The following is a 27,821-nucleotide window of genomic DNA, read 5'->3' on the forward strand; positions in this document are numbered from 1 at the left end:
CTGTAATCAGTCAAGGGACTACTTTCAACCAATGCCATATGTACTACTAGAAGATATATATCTGCCAAACTCAGCTTATTGATGCTCAAAATCACGTTACACCTCATCACCTTCATAGACTTGTGCTCTGCATGCTCTATGCACGAGCATAGACTTGTGCTCTTCATAGACTTGTGATTTTTCTATTCTAACGCCCCTCTCCCTGTCTCTGTCTCTCTCTCACACACACATGAACATACACACACACTAAAAGCCAACAAAAGAGAATGGAGATTAGAGGTTGAAGGATAACACATACCTTAAATGACTTTATAAAGAATTCTAACTTCAATTGAAAATAAGATAACTAATACTGTAGGATCTTCAAAATTTAAGATTGAAAAGTCCGAATCCTTCATTTAACATATAAAGTACTGGGACAAAGGGACTATATATTGCAGCCCAATAAAACATACAAGTTAGGGGGAAAGCTGGGATGAAAACTCAGATTTCCTAGCCCTGTGGGATAATCCTTTCATTTCACTAGTTCTCGATCTTCATATCTTTGTTATTACAGGTCGTTTTACAAACAAAAGAAAGCACAACAAACTACCCCTTGATGGGCCAGATATCTTAGATAAGTATATATTGATAAATTTATTGTTGTTACGTTTTCAGAACATACCAGAAAAGTTCATTTCAGAATATTTTAAGGACTGAATTCTAAGAATACTGAAGAGTAACCATTCACGAGTCTTCCTAGAGTCTGTACCTACACTTTCTAAGGTTGATTTATGATCTTAAAATCACTGAGACAGAAGAAAAGTGAGAAACATGTGTGTTTCAGAATCTGAGCCTTTTCTTCAGTGTTACTGCTTTCAGTATTATTATTTATTTAAGGGATAAAAACACCACTTTGATTTTGTAGCATCTACATTATAATTCAGCCTCACTAGAGACAATTTTTCTCCTTATTTGTATGGAATATACAATGCTATATATTATAGAACTTTCTTGATAAATATTTCCATTACCCAATTAGATTGCCACAGTTTTAGAAAAAGCCCTAGTAGGGTCTAAGGTATCTAATTTGTCATTTTGAACAAGCCATGTTTCATTTGTGAACCACAGTGAATGATTCTTAGAAATTTTATGTTGATATTTCAAGTCAAGAGGCTAAGCTCAAAAAACATAATAAGTATAAATGGTTCAAATCTAGACACATCCTCACCACTTGTGCAAACAAATTTCAATATAGTTATTTGGGAAAAAGAAAAATACTTGTTGTTAAGAAGATGAAGATGCATTTAAAGGTGATATGCAAAATCCAGGCAGACTTTCAATTTCTTGAAGCCAAGAGCTGTTTCCTATTTATCACTAAATCCGGTGCACTTAAATCTTGATGACATTTACTATATGCTATATAAGCCTTAGATATATTCTACTACATTCAAAAAATAATTCTTTGAAAGTGATAAAATTATGATCCTTATTTTATGCAAGAGGAATCTGAGGTTTACTAAGATGAACTAACTTACTAGGGCCACAAAGAGCTTGGGTTTCCAGGTAAAGAATTTGGACACCAGCAACCTACACTATAAATCCATTTTGCAGTGTTCTCAAAGATGTTTGTTAAGGTAAAAACAAAAAGGGCCTGGATCACTTAGAAGACTTTCTGACCACATACGGGTGTCTTTTTAATTTACTAATAAAACTGTAATTTATAGCTGATTTTAGCATGGGGAGTGAAAAGCAATTGCTTTACAACTGAAAACTCTCCTGCTCATGTCAGTTTACCACCTACAGACCATGATTACAGCTCATCGTCCAAATCACTGCATGTAGGGAATTATATCATATCTGACAGAACTCTTTTGTAGAACCACAGATATCACCTTATCATGGCTTTTCTGATACATTCCATCAGTCTTGTTGCTGAGCCATCATTCACATTTCTTCACAAACTTGATCTTCTCTTTTGCAAGAACACACACACACACACACTCACTCATAGAACATTTTCTAGATATTTATGTATGTCTGGAGAAAACTTATAAGAAGGGATACTCTTGGCTGGGGATGCTCATTAATTATTCTCACCAGAGATGAAAAGAAATTAGGGGATGTATCTTTAGTGTAGTAGGAAGGTTTAGTTTATATGGAGGTGGGGAAATGTAATATATTTTCTATAAAAACTTTGAAGTGAGTTAATAAACCAAGGTTACTGAAAAAGTTTTTTTTTAATTAGAATAAATCAGTGGTTCTTTGAATTTTCATCCTATGCTATTCACTCTTCACTATCGTCAACTTGAAGATGTTCATGAATATGAACCACAAAATTTGTTCAAAGTAAGTTTTGGATCTCCATAATCCCTGGCTCATAATATTTGAAGAAGCAGAGTAGAAAATTCCAGTATTGTATAATTTAAAAATAACCAACAGCATTAATTTTTGCAATATAAATGGGAAGATGACTTGGTCAGCCTAGATTTTCCAAAAGGCACAATTAGGTGAAACAGACGTTACCCCAGGTAAAATCTTACATAATCACACAAACATATCAGTGAAAAGTTAAAATAGATTTCTGCCTGAGAATTCAAGAAATGTACTACCTTGCCCCACATCGGTAAGAATCCAATTACCACAAGGATGGATAGTTACCCATGGCGAAGAATGGGATTCCCAGCAGGGTGGAGTTGTACTTTCCATCAGTGATGAAGAAGATCCCTGCTGCCGTGATGATGGAGATGCACACTGTGAGCACCCCCAGGAGGCCAAGGAAGGGCTTGCTGCGCAAACAGTCCTTCATGGAGCTGGAGAGGGTGGCTGTGGTCAGGATCAGCACAAGGCTCACCAGGACCTTGCTCCTGGCCAGGATGCTGGTCTTATGAAAGTCTCTCCAGAGGCTAAAGGATGCTAAAGAGTAGAGCTGGAGGTCCTGGTGCTCTTCCTGGAGCTTCCTCATGAGCTTACAGAACTCATTCTCCCACTTCTCCCCTATGAGGTCTTGAGTGGCAGAGCCATAGGTCTGGAGGTAGTAGGTGATTTGAATGGCTCTGGCTGACTTGACCCGCTGGTCCTTGCTGTTTGGCACTTCCACTACTCCGCCTAGTTGGTGTCCAATAAAACTGTTCCTCCCATCCTTGAAAACAGAAAAAGGGGAGACTAAAGTTACCAGAGGGATGCGCATTTCAAACAACAGATTCTTATTCTAAATGAAATAACACAACAAAGGCAGAGGGAGGCTCTTGCAATTGTGAATGGATGTGGGTGGAGTGGCATGTGAGGATTTTATATTCAACCTTTTGGAGTGCCATGGGATACCATGCAAGATGATCAAGATTAGAAAGATGCAAAGAGTATCATGAAGCTATAGAAGACTCACCACATGCATAGGAAAATGTACATAAATATTATTTTGATCTATCCTATCCATATCCCCATTCCCATCATTTCCTTCTGTAACAGTCTACTATAACTTCTATATGCAGGATCAAGTTTGATGACTCAGTTTCAGCCAAAAGCAAAACATGGCATGAGTTAACAATATTTCAAAAATTAAAATAATAATTCATTTAATAAATACACATTAAACTTTTCATGGTTAACACACACACCTACACCAAGACATGCAAGCACACACAAACATCACAAATATTCATACTCTGGGGATACAACCATATATTGCAGAATAAATAGAAGATACTATTTTTTTTACAATTAATATAATAGGGTTGAGAGGTTTTCTAAATATTATGTGAACATCTGTTCATTCATTACATAATTCCCTCCAAAATTGTGCCTCAGACATTGGTTGATCTTTTCCCCATAGAACACAGTGGACAAATCCCCCAAACAAAACTGATGAGATTTCAGATGGGGTGGCCAAAAGTCATTTTGGTTTCAGAATTTCACACAATGTAGAGCAGACAAAGTCATATGAGTAGGATATTTATAAGAGAAGCAATCACTTCTCTTTAAGGTACATTCAAGGTGGACACTGAGTTGCTTAATTCAGAGCAGTAATTCTCAGCCATTGGTGCCTCCTCAGAAAGAAATCCCTGACAGACATCACCAAATTTTCAACAATTTGGATATTTTCTTTTTGCCACAACTGTCATTTACTTCCATGGCAATGCTTGTCCGACATGATACTGAGTCTGATAGCAGGCTACAAGACAGAGCATAGCATTGAAAATGGGCCACAGGTACTGTGCAAAATGCAGGCACAAAGGTAAATTTATGCAATAAGGAGAATTTGCATTTGCTACATCAAGCAAGACTTTTATCTCATGAGGATAGAAAAGTGTAGAGTCAGAACCGGGAACAGTTCTTTCTGGAAAGGTAGTATGGAAGGGCAACAAACCCAACAGTCTGATAACTGTGGTGATTTTCACAGAACTGTGAGGCACTGTATCCTCAACGAGACAGATGTGGCAGTTCTCCTGAAGGAGAACACTTAGGTCTGAGGTACTTGTTCCCATACGTACTTTTAACATACACCAAAATAACTGTAATACTTGAAAGTGTGTTGTAAACACAAACAGTTTGAGAAATTTATAGAAATTACCAGTGGTGTAAGAAGGATCATTAAGAATTGTGAGGAAGAAATCTTACAGTCATCTCACATACCCATTTCCCTTCCACATGTTCAATAAAAGCAATTTTTCTATTTAATACAACCTGACCAATTCCAGTTGAATGATATATATTTTTTAAAGATTTTATTTATTTATTTCACAGAGATCACAAGTAGGCAGAGAGGCAGGCAGAGAGAGGAAGGGAAGCAGGCTCCCTGCCAAGCAGAGAGCCTGATGTAGGGCTCATTCCCAGGACCCAGGAAGGCAAAGGCTTTAACCCACTGAGCCACCCAGGCGCCCCAACAATATATATATATATTTTTTTTTTTTTTTAAGATTTTATTTATTTATTTGTCAGAGAGAGAGGGCGAGAGAGCTAGCACAGGCAGACAGAGAGGCAGGCAGAGGCAGAGGGAGAAGCAGGCTCCCTGCCGAGCAAAGAGCCCGATGCGGGACTCGATCCCAGGACGCTGGGATCATGACCTGAGCCGAAGGCAGCTGCCCAACCAACTGAGCCACCCAGGCATCCCCCAACAATATATTTTTAAATAAGAATTTAATTTGAGTTTTATTCCCCTTTGCTTGGTAAATCTCCCACTTCCAAGGCACCTTTGTAAATTTTCCATCTTCTTTTCCATATCTATCTATCATTTATCTATCTATCTATCTATCTATCTATCTAACATTCAAGCTAGAGGTTCCCAATGCTCTCTTTTTGATGAGCTGCAAGTGAAAAGATAGGAGAACTTCAAAGAAGGAGTGGGAATCCTATCCCAGCAGTGACAGACTGGAATATGGTTTCCACTCTAAATAATCTCCATTCTTGTTCCTCAATCAGTCTTGTTTATTTTTGTTTTAAGCTTGGCATTATTTTTAGCTCCAGCCCTGTTTCTACTTCTTGAAATCCTGTCTGTGATGTTGACTTGTGCTTTTGATTATTTGAAAGAGAAAGTATTTTAAAAGCTATATTTATTCACTTAAGAATGTGCAGTTCCATCTGTCTTTACTCATTCCTGTCATCAAAAAGATTTCCCAGGGATCTTTAGCAACAGAACAAAGATTTATGCATCCCTCAGGCCTCATTTGGAGATTATAGTGGATCAAAGAGGGCGCTGATAATGTGTCTGGACCAAAGTCAAAACTCTACAGAAGGCAATATATAGATTTTTAAATAACTGATCTTTATTGAGTTTGGCTAACTGCTCACCCTCCTTTTGAAGTTGTCTAATTTCCATTTCTCACAAAGATTACTTCATAAAAGATATGCTTTCATCCCATTATATTTAAATGGATGTTACAAATAGAATGAATTTTTCCTCTCTTAATCTATTCTATTTCATGTACCAGAACAAAATAAACAAGGTCTTTAGAAGTCCTTGAACAGTTACCTCTGCTGAAAGGTAGACATTTGTACCGCCATTGGCCCAATCATCCTACTCAATATAGTCTGAGAAATATTTGTAAGGTAAAGTTCTACTATTTTGTAAGGGGTGGTAGAGGAGTTTCCCAACTTTACTGATTCATGAGTGTTTCTATGTAGGAGAAACAAAAAATGAATGGAACATGTGTTTTAATTATCCTCTGGGCAGAACTTCCTTGGACCTGTCAGTAATCAGGAAGTCATGTGACCTGGGTTGCAGCATGCACCTCACACTAACAGTTTAAGAAAACTTTGGCTGTTCATTTCCCATTGCAGGTTTCCATTTTATCATCTCTAAAATGAACAGATATGAATATATGAGTAAATGTTTATATAATATTGAAGATATATCTCAGCTCTATTAGTCTATGAAAATACCACCTATAAAACTACGCTGGTGAGAGCTGAATGCCAGAAATGATATCGTTATTATAGAGCCATGAATTGATTACTTTTATGGCATAAAACAATCTCACCAATTGCCAGGAGGACATTTTTGTTTAACAGATGAGCAAACATAGAGGCTCAGAGAAGGGAAACCTGTTAGTCAAAGTGATGAGACAGGGTTCCAACGCAATTCTAATTCTAAATCCAGAACTTTCTAGAATCCTACAGGAGTGATTTCAGGGAAGCTGCTTTAGGTCCTAGTCCCCATTAACTGCGCTTTTTGATTAAAACTTGTTTCATGTGTAGATTTCTTATTTCCCAATATTTTACTCTCCATTAAACCAAATGCCTACCATTTCTATTGATTCAACTTCCTCCTGTTCCAATAAAACCTCCTACACAAATTCCAAAGTTCCTTTAAGTGGAGAAATCCCATTTATGTCATCATGAAGATAAACCTTAAAAATATGACAGAATGGTAAGACATCACTTCCAGTGCTTTCCTGTTTCAGTGTTTCATTGAACTGAACAGGCATCATTAACAGGGGATGTTGAAGCTCCTAACTCATATCCTTGTGCCCACTTCTGCTTTTCTTCAGTCTATTTTCCACCGTAAAGTCAGAACTCACTGGCATGACTCTAAATGAGACTACACCATTTATACTCTTAAAAGCTACTGGCTTCCACTTGCATTAGGAATAAAAGAAGAATTCCTTACCATGTCTGCAAGGCCCTGCATGTCCCGCTGCTGGCTGAGACGCCGATCTTGTCTCCTACCCCTCTTCTCCCATGAATTCTGTTCCAGCCTTCCCACCTTTCTTCCCACTGCTTGAACACACCAAGCTAATTTTTACCACATGGCCTTTGCAACTAACGCTTTCCTCCATGATTCTAAGGCCAGGGCTGCTTCCTCCTGGATGCCTTATCTACCAGAAGACCATTTGAACCACATGATGATCTAAACTATACCTCCTTCCCACACATCACTTTATCACATACTGCTATGTTGTCTTTTTCCTCTAAAAGATTTCTATCTGAAGCGATCTTATTTAATCAATCAATTTCTCCTCCACTGGATTGTGTGCTCCTTGAGAGTAGGCACCTTTCCTATCTTGCTCACTGGTAATTTCCCTGTGCCTAGAACACAGCCAGCTATATAATGAACGTTCCCTATCATTTAACTAAGTTCACCTGAGATGTATATAACTAATCTTACATTATTTTTTAAGAGACCATTTTGCTAAGAATAGAAGTAAGAGATAGCTCAAAGTATCTGAGGACAATAGGGCCTCAGATGGAGAGAGGTATATACAGAAACTAGAGGCTGGTGCAGAAACACACAAATACAAGTTTTGCCCTTTTTTTTCCCCTCAATCCCTTTACTGTAGTGTAACATTTCCCTAAAATGTGTTTCCTCTTCCATTTTCACTGCATACCAAACATGTGGAGGGGCTAGTCAACTGACAGAGGGACTTAGTACTTGGAAAAGGGTTTGTAGGGACTGTGGCATCGGGGTTCTTCAGGAAGAACCAGCAAAGCTTTATTAAGGAGATGGAATTAATTGTTCTGTAGTAAGAAACTACTGTGTTTTAAGCAGGGAATGAATAGCGTGCTTTCCTTTTTGGAGTGCTCTCTTACTGCACTGTGGCAGATGACTTAGCAAGTCAGGGTGACTTGAAAGGATAGAGCTCCATTAAGAAGTCCCTGCAGCATTTCAGGTTCTTGATGCAGCATGAAAAAAATGTCAGCTGAGCCCGTCTGTGGTAGGTGAATTGTTCCAAGGTGAATCAATGCATTTACAGGTCATGAGGCTACCTCATAGCCAGGAAGCATCACATCAAACTCTCTCTCCAGAAGCAGTAATGCTAGGGGGGGAAAAAAAAAAAATTAAAAAAAAAAAAAATCTTGGGTTCTTTAGGTCTTATTTCATTTACGGTTACTACTTTGTAGCTCTTGAAAACTACCGCCCAATCTAAAGCTCTACAGTAGAAAAGGAAATTAAAATCCTGAGACAAGATCAAAAAATAAATTCTTCAAGCGCTAGGAGAGGAAAGAGACATTAATGTCATAAACCATTGTGCAGAGAAAAAAAAAAAAATTCAATGAGGCTTTGAAATTATAGGGGAGTAAGTGTCCTATCTGCTCCGTGTATGTGCTAGGTTGCCGTTAAGATACTTTCTGTGATTGCAAGATAATTTAGCTGCAGAGCTTCTGTCCAAGACAATCGCATTTGAGATTGCATTGATTTTCAATGAGGTCGACTCGGCAAGGATATTGGAAACTTTTAGATCGTCAGTCTTTTACTGATCTAAAAGTAGAAAAGAAAATCTACCTATCTATGTATAGTAGACAGGGACATTTCTGAAGGAATGCTAAAGTTTGTTGTTTTGTTTGCTTGATGTTTAAAAAAGACTTTCCCTCCTATTTATTTCTTAACTTACATCCCTTTGTTTTATTCTCAAAATCAAATATTGTAGAATAAACTATGATTAAATGAAATCATCAGCTATCTTGAATTTCCTCATCAGAGCTTCATGTTTAGTAGAAACAAGCAAATAATGAGAAAGCAGTTCCTATATGGTATTTAGTTAAAGAAAAAAGAATGAAGGCTTTAGGGTGTCTGGGTGGCTCAGGTCATGATCTCAGGATCTTGGGATGGAGTCCCACCTGCTTAGCGGGGAATCTGCTTCTTCCTCTCACTCTCACTCTGTGTTCTTCCTCTCTCTCAAATAAGTAAATAAATATTTTTAAAATGAAGACTTAAAAGCACTAAAATGCCCTAATAAAGAATAAGTTGAATTTCTTATAAGGACACATTACTCAACTAGGAGAGTGTAGTAGTGCATTTTAATTTTTTTTTTTCAAATAGGAAAAGTTAAAAAAATAAGCTTTATGTTGTTGAAATGAAATGCAGACTTTAGCCAGCCAAAATATAAAAGAATATTAAATATGCATTCTAGCATATCACTTTCTAACACATGTGACAGACTTAGTTTTAAGATTTAAGAACTTTCTTTGCATCATCCTAGGTAACTCTTCCTGTCATTCTATGAGAAAGTGCTATGTTGTAGTAGTCTCAAGTCACCAAGGAGGACACAGGCACCTCAGGGCAGGGGAAGATAATGTCAGGTTATACAACTACTAAGTGGCATAACCAATCACTTATTCCTCTTTCTGACTCGAACATGTATGTTCTTACTACAACTGCACATGTGTTTGAATAATTTATGAATATATTTGAATGAAGGGAAGTATAAGATAGCAATAATGTACACAGACCCAAGAGTCTCACTAAGAGTCCCAGTGTCAACATGGGCAAGGTGTGGAGTTGTCTGGACGTCGGTCTTATCACAGGTTAAAATAAAAATCACATGGCATTGTGAGGATCAAGTGTGCAAATGCGAACGAAACATTTAGACTAGTGTTCAGAAAGTGTTGGGTATTATTCTTATTAGCATGTCATAAATTAAATATTTGAATAACACTGTCTATTCACTTAGACACCTAATATCCTTCTACATTTCCCAGCAAATCTCTGTAATAAGAGAACACAGGGGACAGAATCCAGGCATCTGGCTCCAAGTTCCAGTTCTGCTACGACTGTAGCAAGGTGACGGGGCATGCTGCTTGTTTTCTCTGGATACCATCGCCACCTCAAAAATAAAAGTCTTGGTGTATATTATTTCTAAAGGTTTCATTAGCTCTGTATTTAATGATTCATCTGTGGTAGAGTCATTAGACACTGCAAAGTAGACTATAGAAATCTACCCTAAGGGAAAAAGCAGTAAGAAAGAAAACGAAACATAAGATGGCCCATGTCCATTTCCATAGAAACAAGAAGCTTTTTAGCTCCTTTAAAATCTGGACCCCAGTAGCTTTTTTCTCTCTCTTTGAATAACTTCCAGAGAGAATTCTTCTCAAGTGGAAAAAAATCAAGAATTTGCCCAATTTTACCTAGATGTAAATCATCTCTCAGTGGCCAAATGAATTAATTTCTTATACAGTAAAATTCATTTTCTCTTCAAATATTTATTTCATGAGTATTCTGTCCTCTGTATTGGTTTACTTATCAGATAATTGAGTAAATACATTTAATTTCTCCTTTATCGATGCCAAATCTTTTTTTTAAACATTTTTTAAAACATTTTTTAGAAGATTTTTAAAATTTATTTGACAGATCACCAAGTAGGCAGAGAGGCAGGCAGAGAGAGAGATTGGGGAGGAAGCAGGCTCCCTGCTGAGCAGAGATCCAGATGCGGGGCTCAATCCCAGGACCCTGAGATTATGACCTGAGCTGAAGGCAAAGGCTTTAACCCACTGAGCCACACAGGCACCCCTCAATGCCAAATCTTTACACAAATATCTTTTAAAAGTGTGGAAGTAGAGTTAACATCTACTTTCATGTGAGGTGCATAACAATGAACTTTCTGTTTTTCTGTAATTCATCTTAGTGACCGATTCCAAAAATTTCAATTGCAAGCAATATCACTATTTTAAAAGAGTCTTTCATAAAAGGATCAATGGAACCACTCACAGCGAAGCATTCTATATCAAAGAACATTTAGCTTTAATGTTATTCTCCATAAAGGAAGCTGGCCATCATTGGTATGGGAACATCTGTAAAATGTACAAAGGACTTAAGTGCAGTGCCCCCTCCAGGAGAGGCGTCAAAAGACCTGCATAACAATTTTTCCTTTGGGCAAGAAACTCTCCAAAAACCACTCTAGCTTTCAGTCACATGCTATATCAAGAGCGTGGCACCTGAGCCATTAATACCTCTGAGTGGGAAAATAGATCAGACTAACAAGTTACAGAGACAAAAAGTAGAGTTCAATCTTTTGATTGAGAAATCAAAGGGAAAGAAGAAGGATCAAAAGCATACGTATTGGAGGTAACTACATGGGGCCGCCCTGTGGTAAAGTCTGGGCATGCTTGAGGATGCAACATACAGACGGAAACAGTCAAGAAAGACAGAGTCATTCATTCCGCTGAAGATGTATTCAGTGAACACATGCTTTGTGTCAGCCATCTTTTGAGGTTAGAATGGTGAGCAGCTATAGTTCCTATATTCAGAAAGCCTATGCTTTGGGGTGAAGTGGAAGATAGGGGGAAATATGTAAGCAGAAAGGCCTTTAAAAATATATATGTAAGTATTAAGGGAGCAATAAGAAATAATCAGCTAGCCTAGCAATAAGTAAGAAGACCTTCCTAAAAGAGGGGCATCGTAGCTGAGACCTGAAGCATGAGTAACAATTATCCAGGTGAAGACGGGGTATTAGTTGGTTGTCTTGGGGAAGAATGATCTTCTAGGCAGAGGGAACAGCATGTGCAAAGGTCTAGAAAGGAGAATATTCATGTAGTGTTCCCGAGACTTTGAGAATGACCAGAATATACAGTGCATAGGGGTGATGCCGAGATGAGTACCAGTAGTGAATATGAATATGGAGATTTGCTTATTCAAAAGGTCTCTTTGACTGCAATGTGAAAAATGACCTTTAGGTGTGCCTTGAGATGGAGATAGACACTAGAGAGGGGGCACTGGACGGTTTTCTTACCTTCCTCATAGCTTTATTTAAGCCAAGACCAACCTGCTTGTAAAAGCATCATTTTTTAAAATTATTTTTTATTTTTTTAGATTTTATAGAATGCACACTATTCTGGAAAATAAATTTTCCTCACACCAAGGCCTTTTTTCAAAGAACATCTCTTCTGGAGCTCTAGAGATTCTTGGAGAAAAGCTTCCTTCCTAAAGGTACAGGAATTGCCAAAAGTGATTTAGTTACTCTACTGATTCCCATAAATCTAATAAATCCAAACAATATGTGTGTTGAGTGTCTGGAAAGGCAAATTGTTAGTGTGTGTGTAGAAAACAAGATAAGGACAAATAAACAGAAGAAAAATATCTCTTCCTTGGAAGCATTTGTACTTTCGTTATAGAAACAAAACCTATAAGGTGGTGAGAAAATAAAGTAGCACAGAGTATTAAACTCTGAAGACATTGCTGAAGAATGCAGATAACTGCTGAGGGCTGCAAAATTAAAAACATACAGCATGATCTCAACCATGTAAAAATAAATATGCATGTATAAATATTCAACGGAAATCATCAAAATTTAACATTGGCTCTGATTTGGTATAAAATTATAGGTCACATCTGCTTTCTTGGTTAGTTGGGCTATTTTATATATTTTTTTTCAAAGCACTATTGACTCATCACAAAAAATAATAAAAATAAATATGTTAAGGGAATGGCATGAAGGGAAGTTTAGGAATGGGAATGATAAATTAGGTTTGACTGATAATCAAATTTCACTTTAACAAGCAGTGGAAGAGGAGGGAGGGCCAAGAATCAAGACTCCCTTGTTTCTGGGCTCAAGTCCTAAGCAATCTGCCTAGTGGCTTCTAAGTCAACTTGAATTATGATGGTTCATTCTTCTCCATGAAGGACTGTGGTTTTGTCCATTAAAATATAATGAACAACAGCGTTCTACTTAAAGTTACAGGTAAATAACAGCAGATTCTTGGTTACGATGGTAAGGTAAAGTGTTAACACTTAACTCTCAAGTTAATCTGAATTTGAACTGGCTAACTGGCATTGTCTTTTCTTTCTTTCTTTCTTTCTTTCTTTTTTTTTTTTTAAGATTTTATTTATTTATTTGAAAGACAGAGAGAGATCACAAGTAGGCAGAGAAGCAGGGGGAAGTAGGCTCCCCACCAAGCAAAGAGCATGATGTGGGGCTTGATCCCAGGACCCTGAGATAATGACCTGAGCCGAAGGCAGAGGCTTAACCCACTGAGCCACCCAGATGCCCCTGGCATTGTCTTCTCAAAGAAAAGACCTTGGTGGCTTAATATTACTTTGTCTTCCATTGAACTTGAGTTCCAAACCCTCATGGTGTCTTTTTAATTTTTTTCTTTGTATTGTTCCTTCCCATGCATTTTTTTTAACCTGAAAACAGAAGCCAAATTAATTGACCAATCAAACAAAAGTGTTTTGAGTATTTGCTGTACATAAAACATCACTCTAAGCTTTCTTTCTTTCTTGAATTATCCAAGATAATTGTAATCATAGAGGTCTAGGTTATGAGGTTGGTTACAACTTCCAGGAAATATGCCATTAATTTCTGCAGTGGGGAGATAGCATTGCCATTTATGAGCTCCATTTTTCTAATTTCTTCTACTTTCTGTTTTTCTTTGTTTTCCAAGATTGAATATAAGTTTCATGCAATGGGATGCCTGGGTGGCTCCCATTGGTTAAGCATCTGCTTTCAGCTCAGGTCATGATCCCAGAGTTCTGGGATCGAGTCCCGAATCCAGCTCCTTCCCCAGCAGGGAGCCTGCTTCTCTCTCTGCCTGTCTCTCCCCCTGCTTGTGCTCTCTCTCTCTGACAAATACATAAATAAATATCTTTAAAATTAAGAAAAAAAATTCATTCAAAGGGGCCTCTACTTATAATTTATTAATTATCATTGCTATCTATTTTATTGCTCTATTTGGCCTTCCAAGTTCAGTGAAGATAGAAAATGAAAAGTGGTATATTTCTGAAGCTAGAGGAAATGAATTTGGGGTACATATTTCAAGGAAAGGTAGAGGAACTGACATATTGGGAAATAAAGTGAAACTGAGAGTGTAACTTTTATTTGCAGTTGTGGGCTCACCACAGCTGTGTCTTAATCCTTTGATAAAATAAAAGTGACACTTCTGAGTGTCTGCTGACGTGCTCAGATGTTAATATCTCATCATCTTAAATGAACCTCCTCCCTACATTGTCCTTGCTCCATCTCCTTTCTCCCCTACCTCTGCTGCCTTTTTCCCCTGCCCTTTTCTCCTTCTCTCTCCTTCCCTCTGACCCATTTAGTTTTCCTCCTCTTCTCTTTCCCATCGTTGTCCTTCCTTTATTTGAAAGACAACTACCTCAAAGCCACAGTGAGGGATAATTATTGAACTATGTCAGTAAAATGCTAGATAAAGAATACAATGCTTTCTTAAGTCCATTTTATCTTCACTAAATTACCTTTCCTGTTTAATCCCCCAAAGGACAGACATGCTTTGAAAGTATCATGTGTGATATACATTCTAATGAGGTCCATGAAATTGTTCTTCATGACTACCAAGATATCCAGCCTCAAAGATATTAAAATAATTGAAAGCCTTTTGATAAAGCTCAGAAAGTAAGTACTCTCCTATCTTGCAGCTCCACGTGGGTTAAATATTACTTCTCTTTGCATAAGAGATGAGGCTGTAATGGCTCACCTTTGCAAGTGTGTTAACATTTTCTGGGTTGATGTGACATATTTTTCTCAAGTGCATGGGCTAATCTTTGTATTAAGTTCTATATTCTCGGATATCTAGCAAAGGAGCATTTGGATGCATTTGGGAGGTAAATTTTTAAAAGGATAATAACATTTTTAAGATACCAGAGTAAAAAATTAATTCAAAAGCTAAGTGTGTGTTTTTTCCTTGATAATTTCACTGCAAAAGATTATTCAAAAATCTTTAAAGATTTAGAAAATTATTTTCTGCTTGTATTTCTTGAGAGGAGAAGAATCGCTTTTCTGGTTTTCTTTGTTTAAGGTTAATTTTAAATAAAAATATGTACATACAAATACTTGCCTGATGTAGGAAAGAAGTAACCCACTCAAGTTAAGCAAGAAAATATGTTGGAAGCATATTAAGTTATGCATAATGACTGTAGTTCTAGTTTTAGTAAGAAAGGTAAAATTTCATGTTATTTTATTACCTAACTCAGAAAAATTCAGGGAACATTCAAATAAGTGTTTTTATTTTATACTCCTGTAAGATTTTTCAAAGCTAATATCCACTATTTGATCCCATTTCCCCATTTTTTGGTTTGGGATGTATGGTAATCTTAATAAATTAGGTAGTAGTAAGTTATAGTGAGTAAAAGCATATATAATGGATTCTCCCAAACTGTTTTGGCAATTGATTTACTTTTTTTGCAAAAGGGATTTTTATACAATAGGGGGAAATACGAAGGCGGAAAGTCTCATAATATTGAAAGTCATCATCACTGTAAATTTACTATTCAAAATTAGGCCATTTTTAGGCAGGCCGACCTACATTCTAGCCTTTGGGAGTTTAATCGCCTCCACTCGATAAACATGATTGCAGCTTCTTCCACACATAAATATCCCTCAGCTGTGGCAGTTCTAATATCACCTAGCTCTGTTTCATGAAGTTTGGAGACAATGCTTCTCTAATCAAAATTGCACTCCTCTTTTAGGTTGGTTTCAATTTACTTCTCAGTTTTCTAAAATAGTGCCAAGCTTCAATAGCCCAATTTCTCATAATTTGACAATCAATGTATTTTTCTTCCACAAATTACTACCTTGCTTTCTAAAGCACAAAACTTTAGCATAGAGAATTCTCTTGAACCTGTTCCTACAAAGGGTTAGGAAATGAACTGAGATCTCTTGCCCATTCTTTAGACAAGACATTCTAGATGTATCACAGGCCACATGACTGGCAAGAGCAGTTTGCCTTTAAGGTTTGGAGAACTTGGGACTAAAACGGTCCTTCTGTAACCAAAAGCATCTGGTGAAGGAGCCTCTCTTAGCTTCCCTACTTTATCACCTCTCTTTAAATTTCATATGTAAAAGGACACCACACAAAAGCCAGGTGTGATGATTCTACACCGACATGGTTTCCATTTTGTGTTTGCCTACTGTCTTTTCAACCCATGGGACTGTTCAGAGAAATACAATTTCATCAAAATAATTAACAGCAGACTTTGATTTTAATATGTTTGCTTCAGTATAATTTTCATGCTTGCTATAACTACATGTTCTCTCTCCAATATTCTGTAACATCTCACAGGCATCACTGATGTTGATTCAAGAATGCTAAGAACACTGTGTCTATCACAGTGTTAATAGAAAGCCAATGTATTTCCTCTCCCTCGCTGATAGCAGATATTTTCATTCAAATGACTTGATTATATTAAAGTGAAAAGAAGGAGGAAAGATACAGAATGAGAAATGCAAATATAACAAGGACACACAAAGACATGGTTTCCAACTTAACACACCCAACAAAGAACCAGTTTTTTAGAGCACCTGCTACAAATGAAACTCTATTACAGGCACAAAAATGTGGAAGTCTGGTTCATTGTCCTTAAGACATTCACCATCACTCTACTTTACTGCAACACAGGTTCATTTCCTATAATTTTGCAAGTAGTCAGAGAATTCTAGGCGACTATGTCACACATTCCGTATGGATAAGGTGAGAGTCTCTCTTTTTTACAAAGCTTATGTAAAGAAAACAGTCTAGCATCTTTCATTTACATAGAGGTGCTTTGTGGAAGCACAATTAACTTGGTAAGTGGGTGTCTGCTTTGACTGAGAGATCAGGGCTATTTGAAGCCACTGCAATCAGTTACATAAGCAGGTATTTAGGGGAGAGTTTTCAAATGCATATTGCTATGTCAAGGCACTGTTTAAAAAAAAAAAAACAATAAGAACACACACAGCAAAAACAACACTCCCTTAGAATTGGGGCTGGCAGCTGTCTAGACCACACTGGAACTATTTACAAGGAAATACTGAGCAAGTTTCTAAAGGAATGGAATGGCACTCAGCACTGAACTACTCCGTTTGGAATAATACTGGATTCTTCTTGGTATGGAAGTGCAATGAGGTCCACCACTCCGTCCAATAGCAGGGTTTTTTCCCGCCCTCCAATAGCAGTTTAAGCAATGATGTTTACTATTTGTTATCCAGAACAAAAAAGGAGATAAGCCCAACCGAGACAACAGAAGGGTCTTGTCTACCATCTGAAGGAATCAGGAGATCACAATCTTTAAAACAAGAAGGGACCTGATGAGATAGATGTTAGAAGTTCCCTCTGATAACAGTAAGAAGAATGGTCTGAAATGCCTGTGTGCATATGTTTGCGTGTTGGGATTTTACAACAGTGTTAATGGCTGTGGTGATGAGTGATGAGGAGGTTCCAATATACTCTCAGGTAAGAGATAAAGAATCCCTAAAAGGGCAACAGACAGAAGAAAAAGAGTTAATAAAGGGATATTTAAGAAGTACAGTGGATAGGACTGGGTGACTGCCTACATATGAAAAATGAAGGAAAGAAGGGAGCAGTAAATGAGGACTCCCCACTATGGCTTAGGAGCCTGATGTTCCACAGTGGCACTCACCAACCCAAAGACTCCTTGTGTGGGATTGGGGGAGCTGGAATTGAGCTCAATATTTTGAGCTTTAAGTACCTGAAAAACATCAAGTTGGAGATATTTACAAAGGAATACATTGCTTAAGACCAAGGCTAGAGAGGAATACTTCAGAGTTATACACATTAAGAATTTGATCTAAGGCCACACTTGTCCAGAGAATGAATAATGTTGGAAGACAAGAAGCTTGGGCAGAATCCATAAGAATGAGGAAAATAGTGTCAGGAGAATTCATTAAAAGGTGAACAATGCAGAAAAATAGCCAGCTTTTTTTTTTTTTTTTTTAATAGAGACTACATATGTTGATTAAACATTTCACCAACTCTGATGGGAAAATATATTAAAGAAAGGAGGAATTATAATGGATGCAACCCATTTGCTGACATTTGTTTAATTATCTCAGAATAAATTTTTGTAGGACATGGGCTTACAGTACACTCAAATGTTCCAATTCATTGAAATGAAAGTGGTTCAGATCCAAAGAATCGTCTTCAGTTGGAATATTTTTTCAGTGCTTTAATGGGAAATTCCCGCCAGTCAAGTGAAGTTGTATCCTGTTCAACCTTTTGAGATGAAGGATTTGCCTTTTAATGAGAAATTTGCATTTCATTATAAGGATGTACCCTCTGTCTTTTATTTGGTTATTCTCTACAGAAGCAGGGGTCTTCTTTGGACCATGTGCAAGGCATATAATAATGACAGGTTCCAGAAAATTTATTTCAGACATTTAAAATAAAAAAAGGCATAGTTAAAAGAAGCGAGTACTAAAACACACACACACACACACACACACACACACACACACTCTCTCTCTCTCCTTTGCTCCTTTGGTGGGTGAGATATTAAAAGAATACCTAGAGGTGACCTCACAAATTTCATGTTTCATGGCCAGGTATCTGTGAAGACAGAACTAGTCATGAAGAGTTGTGTTAGATTAGATCATTGAATATGCTAAAAATTATTTGTAAAAGGGTACTTGATCATCAAGGCCACCTGAGTTAGCAGTGTATTTTAAGCAAGAAAATAGCCGCATGCATTGGTGTATGGGGTGTGTGTGTTTGGGGCGGTGGGGAGAGTTCCAAATTCTAACCTAATATGGATAGACAAAAGTTAAATTAAATAATAAAGAAATAGCAAAATGATCTTTTATCTATGAAGCAATAGCACATTGCATTAAGAATAATTTTAACAGCTAAACACATTTGCTGCATATAATAAAATAATCACATGGTCAGGTTTTCCAGTTGGATCAATATGATCATTAATGTCACAATATCTCCGAGGGAACATCAGAATTGTCTGAGACATGTCAAATTATGTGCAAAAGAGTTTCTTATATTTGGTAAACAAAAGTTAGAGCTAACATCAAAAATTTCAAGAAACTTAAACTGGAAGAAAGCTCTTTCCTCTGAAGTCTTACAGCATTTTCTGGATTCCTCAAATACCATTTTTAATCACTATATGTTAGTTTCATTATTTTTGTTTCTCCATTCTTTATTGGAAATTCCTTGAAGGCAAAATAGAGAGTTCAATATTTTTATTTTGTTTTATAATTGCCTATGATAAAGTATCTTCTTAAAAAGCTTCCATCAAACAAAGAGTGGTATGTACCTTATCAACTTAATTTTTTCCTTTCCGAACTGTTTGTCTTTTCTGAATAGGAAAGGAGAGGGTTATGAGTACATAAAGAAACCAAATGGCATAATATACATATGGAATTCCAGAGTTTGAAATGGGCTTCTAGGCAAGATATTTAATCATCTCTCAGAGGTTATCTAGCTAAACCTCCCACCAGTATCATGGGAAATCTAATTTGTTGGAAACTGTGGATCTAGAATGTTTTAATTAGGAGAACATTTTACATTTACAGCTGTCTCCCTTATCCACAGAGGGCACATACCAAGACCCACAGTGGATGCCTGAAATTATGGATAGCACTGAACTCTACTTATACTATGTTTTTTTCCTACGCTTAAATACATCTATGATAAAACTTAATCCGTAAATTAGGTACAGTAAGAGAACGAAAAAATATAACTAATAATAAAATAGAACAATTATGACAATATACCATAATAAAAGTTATGTGAATGTATTCTGTTCCTCAAAATATATATTTTTTAATATTATTTATTTATTTAACAGAGAGAGAGAGAGAGATCACAAGTAGGCAGAGAGGCAGGCAGAGAGAGGGGGGAATAAGGTTCCCTGCTGAGCAGAGAGCCCAATGGAGGACTCGATCCCAGGACCCTGAGATAATGACCTGAGCTGAAGGCAGAGGCTTAACCCACTGAGCCACCCAGGCACCCTCATAATATCTTACTGTACCCTACTCACCCTTCTTCTCATGATGATGTGACAGGAAAACATGACCTAGTGATGAGACGAGTGAGAATGATACAGGCATTGTGATGTAATATTAGGCTGTTATTGATCTTTTAAAAAAAAATTATTTGTTTTAGAGAAAGAGCATGCACGCATGAGAATACAGAATGCAGTGAGTGGGGGGTTGTAGAAAGAGGAGAGAATCTCAAGAAGACTCCCTACTGAGCATGGAGCCCCACGCAGGGCTGGATCTCATGACCCTGAGATCTAATCTGAGCTGAAATCAAAGAGTCAACTCAACTGACTGAGCCATCCAGGTGCTCCTGCTTCTGATGATTTGTCAGAAGGAGGATCATCTGCTTTCAGACTGCTTGACTAGGGGACCTGAAACTGTAAGACATCAAAACGTCAGAAAGTGAAACCAGGGATGTGATGTGGGGGGTGAGGAGAGACCACTGTATGTTTGTGGACATGACAGGAAGCTGGGAGTGTCCCAGAGACTCTGGAAAAAATGTGATGCTTTGTACTGTTTCCATCCTTTCTGTTAATATTTGGAGTCCCATGCTCTCTTCTATCTGTAACTCTAAAGAAAACTAAGTGACTTTATAACTTAGAAGTCCTGTACCCAAATCTCTCCTCTTCCGTCACTGCTCAGCCATGTGACTGTTGGCCTCTATCCAACCTGAACAACAAACATCTCAAGGAGCATTGTCCTGGCTATACCTCCTGAGCAGGTGATACAGAACTTCACTTTTTTTCATCTGCAGATTTAGTGTAAAGTTAGTTTGCTCACATTACAAACAACACTGCAGGCCCTGTGCATGGACACTTTCTCAATGCCCAGGCAGCAATGGTAGTCATGAAGAAATAGTATCCTTTCTGGAAACTCTTCCTCCAGATGTGTGGAGACTTGTAATGCTAGATCATAATGGTAGAGAAGAGCAAGACATTAAATTAGCAGGTAGATGAATGGGATCCTGGTAATGAGGTACCCTTTGAGGAACTGTGGGTCTCATCGGGGGGGCACTACATTTTGTAGAAAATTCTGAGATACTGATGTTGGAGAAAAAGAAATCACTTAAGCATACTGTACACTTCTGACTAAAATTAGTTTCTTTTGTGTGGCAGATACAATAGTCATTGTCATTTTATTAAGAAACACAAATAAAACAACAGAAAAACCCTACAGGAGCATATGACCCAAAATGCCAAGTGTTTAGTAGGTAGGTTTTAACCTCAGTGTTGGTACCTTTGGAAAAAGAGAGCTGTGGAAGGACAGTCATTATTAGGCGACCGCCTGTGGTTATGAATGCAGAACCTGGGATATGGGCCTCATCAAAAGGGAGTAGAATTAAGGTCTGGACATAAGGATCAGCAGTTGGCTGCACTGTGTTCTTTTAAGCTCCTTGAAAAAAATGAAGATGACCCAGTGATGTTTTGGCTAGTATCTTACATAACAAAGCTGAGGGTGGGAAAGCATTACATTTTTAATATATTTGTATGGTTTCAGAGAATTTTAGTATCGTTCATATTTGAATGGAGGTTCGCAGCATTAACACTACTTGAAAAGTGTAACAGGGAGGGTATTGGAGTAGGAGAAAAGGGTCTTTGGGTGGACTGTTCTTCACTCCTTTGCTGTTTCTTTCACTCCTGAAGGTTGGCACACAGTGCACTTGTCCTGATCTGTCAGCAGATCCATCACTAAAGCCCTCATTACTGTTGGCACCAACTCTTATCAGAATAAACTCCCTTTGCAGTCAATGAAAATTTTACTTTTCACTGATTCATCTCACTCCCTAAACAATGACTAGAAGATAAAATGTTGTGGAAGAACTGAGTAATAATAAGATGTAGTTAAAGGTATCTGGGCAGTGAGCTACATTATCAGAGACAGCAAAGTACCTTGTTTTCCAGAAGAATTGTTACACACTCTCTACATTCACCCTCCCCTCCAAAACTGGAAAGACATATTTCTCAGAGTCAAACACTTCTTCCTGATGCTATACTACTCTTGTGCTCTACAATGTGTACCAAATGCAAAATATAACTGCCTTTTCTTCTTCAGATAATCTTTTTTTTCTTATTATCTGTGTGGTGAATAAATAATCCCTTCATTTTGCAGAGAAATGTATTGAAATACCACGATTTTTTCCTCATACATACAATATATCATTGAAACACTTACTTGGAAGAGGGCAACATATGAGTCTACATGAACAGCTCAAACTCTACCACTTATAACAACAAAGTATGGGGTTGGGTTACTCTGAGTTGGGAAATCAATCCTTCAGAAGATTCTAGTATTTCATTTAATTACAGTGGTTATCAAAGTGTGTTCTCTGAACCAGCAATGTCAACATCACTTGAAAACTTGGGAGAACTGCAAATTCTGAGAACCAAAAACTTAGGGAGTAGGGCCCAGCAATGTGTGTTTTTAATAATAAACCTTTAGATGAGTCTGATGTACACTTAAGCTTGAGAAGCACTGCCCTAGAAGAACTTCTTTGTCCTGAGTTTGCAGTGTCAACTTGATGGCAGTGAGTCAAATTTGTCCCGGAAACATGGCAGGAAGTTGAATTTTTTTCTTTTTTTTGATTCCCAAGAAATTAAATATGTGTATGTTAGTAGAGAGATGGCTAAAAGAAGGGGATCAAGGTAGATTAAAATGTAAGGAGAAAGAGGTTGTGCTAACAAGACAGACCGAGGCACATAGGCACCCAGGAGAAAACATCAAAGCACAAAGATGAGGAAGTAGGAAAGCACTTAAACATGTCACACTGAAGAAATGTAGAGACACACATACTCGATAAGCCAAGGGTCTTTTATCATCAAGGAAGTGTACATAAATTTGTGTCTTTTTTTTTCTTTTCTTCTTTTTTTAAAGAAAAAAATCTCATTCTGATCAAGCTTGGGCTTAGTCAGACATGCACTATGAACTTCAGAAAGGAGACTTCAAGAGTTTCAAAGAAAAAGTTGACAGAAGCTATGACATCTTACTCCATTACAGAAAAAGAAATCTCAAATGTTGGAGAAGTCTTAAAAATATCATGCAGATTATGTTAATAGAAATAATTGCACTGAGGAAGGAAAATGGGAGAATCCTACAGGAAGTTAGGTGGTAAGGAATGTTTCTCCAAGGAGCTTACCTTTTACAAAGAGATGTCAAAAAATGTAAATAAGGAGACAGTTTAAAAGAACACCATAGATCTCTGAGAATAATGTTCTGAAGGCTAAATTTAAAATAAGGTGCCAAATGCTAAGTGTAAGAAAAAAGTTCTTTTTGTTTGCTGTGAATATTTGACTTCTCTTGTTTTCTTTGTTTGGACCAAGAAGATCAGAGGAGAAACAGGCTCCCTGCATTGGGCTAGTAATGTAACTCTTGGTGGCTGACCAAAAAGAAAAAAAAAAAAATGGAGAATAAAGCCACTGCTAAATTTCTGTCTTCTCTATGAGAATGAAGGGGTGGAGGGATATAGGGAAAAAAATAAATGGAGCTGAGTAAGGAATAGATGATAAAACATATTATTGAATGATGCTTCTAATTGTCTGCTGACCTGGGTGAATTACCACTCACTGTTCCAAGAACATGAGAACATGAGAAGAAGACCCAGAGCTGTCAACGGTGATGTTGATGCAGCCACAGTGAATACAGAGGAATCATTAGCTTGGCAATGGGCAAATGGAATTTTGGTTGAAAAAAGAAAATGTGAATTTCTCACACACCTCTATAAAGACTGATGTTGATTTGAGGCCTGATATTTGGTTAAGCCGTTAAGACATAAGGGATAACATGATGCTGATTTGAGGCACCCCCTTTTTTTAACAGAGTCACAGATAGATGTATCAGAGAATGGCAGAGGACCTGGTGTGCTTCACTCCATCAAGGCAGCCTCTGAAAAAGCCCTTATGGGCAGTGTCAGAATTCTTACTTATTCTTTCAAAATGTAAATTGCTCAAACTACTTTGGAAGACTTTTTGGCATTATTAAGTAAAGTTGACTCCATCTACAGACTCCATGACTCTGGTATTCCTCTCCTAGCTCCACACACACCAGGAGACATGTATGCAGGTATAATACTATAATGGCCCAAAAGAGCGAACAAACCAAATGTTTATGAATATTAGAATAAAGAGTGACATGAATGCTCAATCTGTCAATGAAAAGGAACTAATCAACACTAAACACATCAGCATGGATAAATCACACAAATAAAACTTTGGGTGAGATTAGCAAGGAATATATCCCATTGAAATCCTCTTATATAATGCTCAAAACAGGTGAAATAATTTTGTTATTCAAGACTGTATACTTAAGTGTAAAAACTGTAAACCAAAACAAGGGAAAAATGTTATCAGAGAAGTCATGCTCTTAGTGGTTATTACTATTCAAGGTAAGAGAACATGGTTGGAAATAGCTGCTACAGGAATCCTGAGCTGCTGGAGGTGATTTATGTTTTAACCCTGGTGCTGTTTCATGGTGTTTGCTTTATAATTGTGCTTTAAACTATACATATCTCCCATATATTCTTCTGCATGTATGATATATTACCCAATTAAAATGCTAGAGAAAATGTCTCTCATGGTATTACTGCAAAAAAAGATGAAGAAAACATTTTGGAGGATGATAGTTAATAATTCCATGAATTTGTATTACTGAGCAAGATGCTGATTTAATTACTGTATCAGATGAGGCTCAAGAGAATTTTTCAGAGGCATATTGAAAGGTTCTGTCTTCAACCTTGTTCATTGTTTTATCAGGGACTCAAATGGAAATATAAAATATGCATATCAGATCTGAAGCTTGCATTGAAAATAGGATAGGTACAGACCTCGTCATTATTTCTTGGACTTCTGTGTACATACGAATCACCCGGGAATCTTGTGTAAATGTAGATCCTGGTTCAGTCAGTCTGACCGAGGCTCTGCATTTCTAGCATGTTCCAGGTAATGAAGATAATAAAGCTGTCGGTTAGTGGATGTCATTCTGAGTAGCTAGAGAACAGGCAATCTTTAAGGTCCTCACCAACCCTAAAATTTAATGATGCTATGATTTTAATTCTTAATTTAGAAACATGCATGTGTCAGTTTCATTCAACTGAGGCCATGCCACTCAGAGGACAATCAGGATGGCTTACCCATCTAAGCAATCTAATTTCATCTTTTTCCAAATTTTTCTTACTTTTTAATTTGCTTTCTTCCATTTTAATTTATAATTTATTTTCATTTGTTCAGGAGATGCAGTAATGGATTCCTGATAAGTACTTATCCGAACTTTGTCCTTACAACACATGGAGTAGCAGAAAGCATGGTCCCCAGGCAATTCCTTCCCTCCATCCCTCAATGGCGCCCAGACTGGGAGTAAGTCTTTTTTGTCTCATGGGAGTCGGAAATGAAAGGAAAAATATCAAATGTGCCCTGCTTTGTAGTTCTCATCAAGAGCAAGTTAGGGACACCTGGTGGCTCAGTCATTAGGCATCTGCCTTCAGCTCAGGTCAGGATTCCAGAGTCCTGGGATCGAGCCCCACATTGGGCTCCCTGTTCATCGGGAGCCCTGCTTGTTCCTCTCCCACACACCCTGCTTGTGTTCCCTCTCTTGCTGTATCTCTCTCTGTAAAATAAATAAATAAAATCTTAAAAGAAAAAAGAGCAAGTTTTAATGATAATGTATAAATGTGAGGGTCAACAGGATGGTTCTAAATTATGAACAATAATTGTTTTATGAATAACTTTATATCTTGGAAAAGAATGGGTTTACAGTAAGGAAGAAAAAATAAGGTGTGTTTATTGTTTGTACTCTATGCCAGATGAGTTGGCAGGTGCTTTCTTATTTTTTAATTCCTTCTTCCACTCCATGAAACAGATGTAATTCTTATTCACATTTTATAGAGAGAAGTCAAATGGCCTCGCCAAAGTTACACATCTCCTAAGAGATAGAGTCAAGATTCAAATCCAATTTTCTACCTTCAGAGACAGTGTCCATTTTGGCCCACCATCCTCCTTTACTGCTGCTCCAAGAAAGAAGCAAAATCTCATTTTGGTGAAGTATGGATGAGAAGTACCATTATTTTTAAATATCCTGAAAATTGCATCTTTAATATATATAAAAATCCATGGTGATGATCATGGCAGGTATCCATTCTGAATATCATTTTTTAAATGAAAATTCAAATATCAACTCATTACAAGTAAATGACTATTTTTGCTGGATAACAGTGAAATGAGCTTTGTTTTATAAACTAGTTTCTAAGGAAATTAGCAGTTACAAGTTCAATTTTGTGAGTAAAGGCATATCTCAGAGATAGTGAGCTTTTGCTTCTAGATCACTGCAATAAAGAGAATATCACAATACAGTGAGTCAAATGAACTTTTTGGTTTCCCAGCCCAATAAAAGTTATGTTAGCACTATACTGTGATCTATTAAGTGTGCATTACTGTTATGTCTAAAAAACAATGGACATACTTTAATTAAAAATATTTTATTGCTGAAAAATGTTATCATCTGACCTTTCAATAAGCCACAATCACTGTTCGCAGATCACCATAACACATACAATAATAATAGGAAAGTTTGAAATATTGTGAGAATTACCAAATTGTGACCCAAAGACATCAAGCAAGCAAATGTTGTTGGAAAAAATGGTGACAACAGACTTGCTCAACAAGGGTGGCTAGAAACCTTCAATTTGTTAAAAAATGCAGTATCTATAACATGCAATAAAGCAAGGCATAATAAAATGAGTTATGCCAGTAAACTGAGAGGAAATGTGTCTCTTCCAGGGGGTGATTTAGTCAGAATATCCGTTTTCCAAATAGAGTATCAGCCCTGTTACTATCACCTCTGGTTTCCCAAAGTGCTCACCGTCCCACACTTCGTAATATAGGACATCAGCTCTTTAGTTCCCTATCAAAGCATGCAACTTCAAACATTATGAAAGCCAACTCTACCAAATGTTTAGCTAAATAAAGTAACACTTGGTGGAGACTACATAAGGGATACACTGCCCACTGACTGTCGGATTTGTTAAAATCTCTCCTTGCTACCACTTAGAACACAACAGGTCTACATGCCTGGCCCTGCATGGGGTAGCAGTCCCACAGAACTTCCACCATTAATATGTTTTCGTGTTGTGTTCTCATTTTTCAGCATAAGTTGCTGATAGCCACAGCTGTATATACTTTTTCTCTGTGCTTGCCAAAAATGTCCAGTCTATCAATCCTTTAAGAGTCAGTAATAGAGAAGACTGGTAAAATCATATGTTTCCTGCTGTGAGGGTCAAGCTTTTTTTAGTTGTATCTTTTGGGATCCAGATAACTGATCTGGATTTGAAGTTTAAGCTTTATCAGCCATTCGATCACAACCACAAGCATATCTTTATTTTCTTCTTTTATTCTGTTCCTTTGATCTTTTTGAAAGCCATTTGAAATTATTTATGATTTTTTTTTTTAACAAGTAAAAATTCTCAGAGGGTTTAGAGAGGTGGAGGAAAAAAGCAATCCACTCTAAAAATACCGTTGCTGATTGGTATAGTTTAGGACATGTACAGAAATATTGATGGATTGATTAGAATCTTGGTGGGCAAGGTCATAACTGTAGGAACCAAACAAACTGGTCTCTTTTGAAGTTCACATACCAAATGGTGAGGATATTAACAAGAGGCCACTGATGTGTTGTTAGGTATGAGCACTTTCTTCTCTTCTTGTGGATTAACTCCAAGAAAGGACAAAGAACAGCTGTCACTCCTACTACCAGCGCTCATGCCAACCAGTTTTAAACTCAAATCCAGGCCCATAAACAGGCGTTTCCCAAATGGGAGTAAGTATGGCTCTGCATATAGCTTCCTGTTGGGCAGAATGCAGAAAGACAACCACCATGAACCAGGAGCCAGAAGGTTTGTTTGGGGGTTTTTTTGGTTGTTTTTTTTGTTTT

General features: G+C 37.3%; 1 protein-coding gene across 1 annotated transcript in view; it reads right to left on the bottom strand.

Annotated features, from left to right (window-relative positions):
* The window catches only part of PTCHD4 (patched domain containing 4), a 182,759-nt gene that overhangs the window by 129,029 nt on the left and 25,909 nt on the right, over positions 1–27,821 (bottom strand). The window contains exon 2 of the mRNA XM_044252503.1: positions 2,641–3,121. Within this exon, the coding sequence (XP_044108438.1) occupies positions 2,641–3,121 (481 nt within the window). The remainder of the gene's footprint in view (positions 1–2,640; positions 3,122–27,821) is intronic.

Source organism: Neovison vison, chromosome 1 (assembly GCF_020171115.1).
Source record: "Neovison vison isolate M4711 chromosome 1, ASM_NN_V1, whole genome shotgun sequence".
In the NCBI taxonomy this organism is placed as follows: Eukaryota; Metazoa; Chordata; class Mammalia; order Carnivora; family Mustelidae; genus Neogale; species Neogale vison.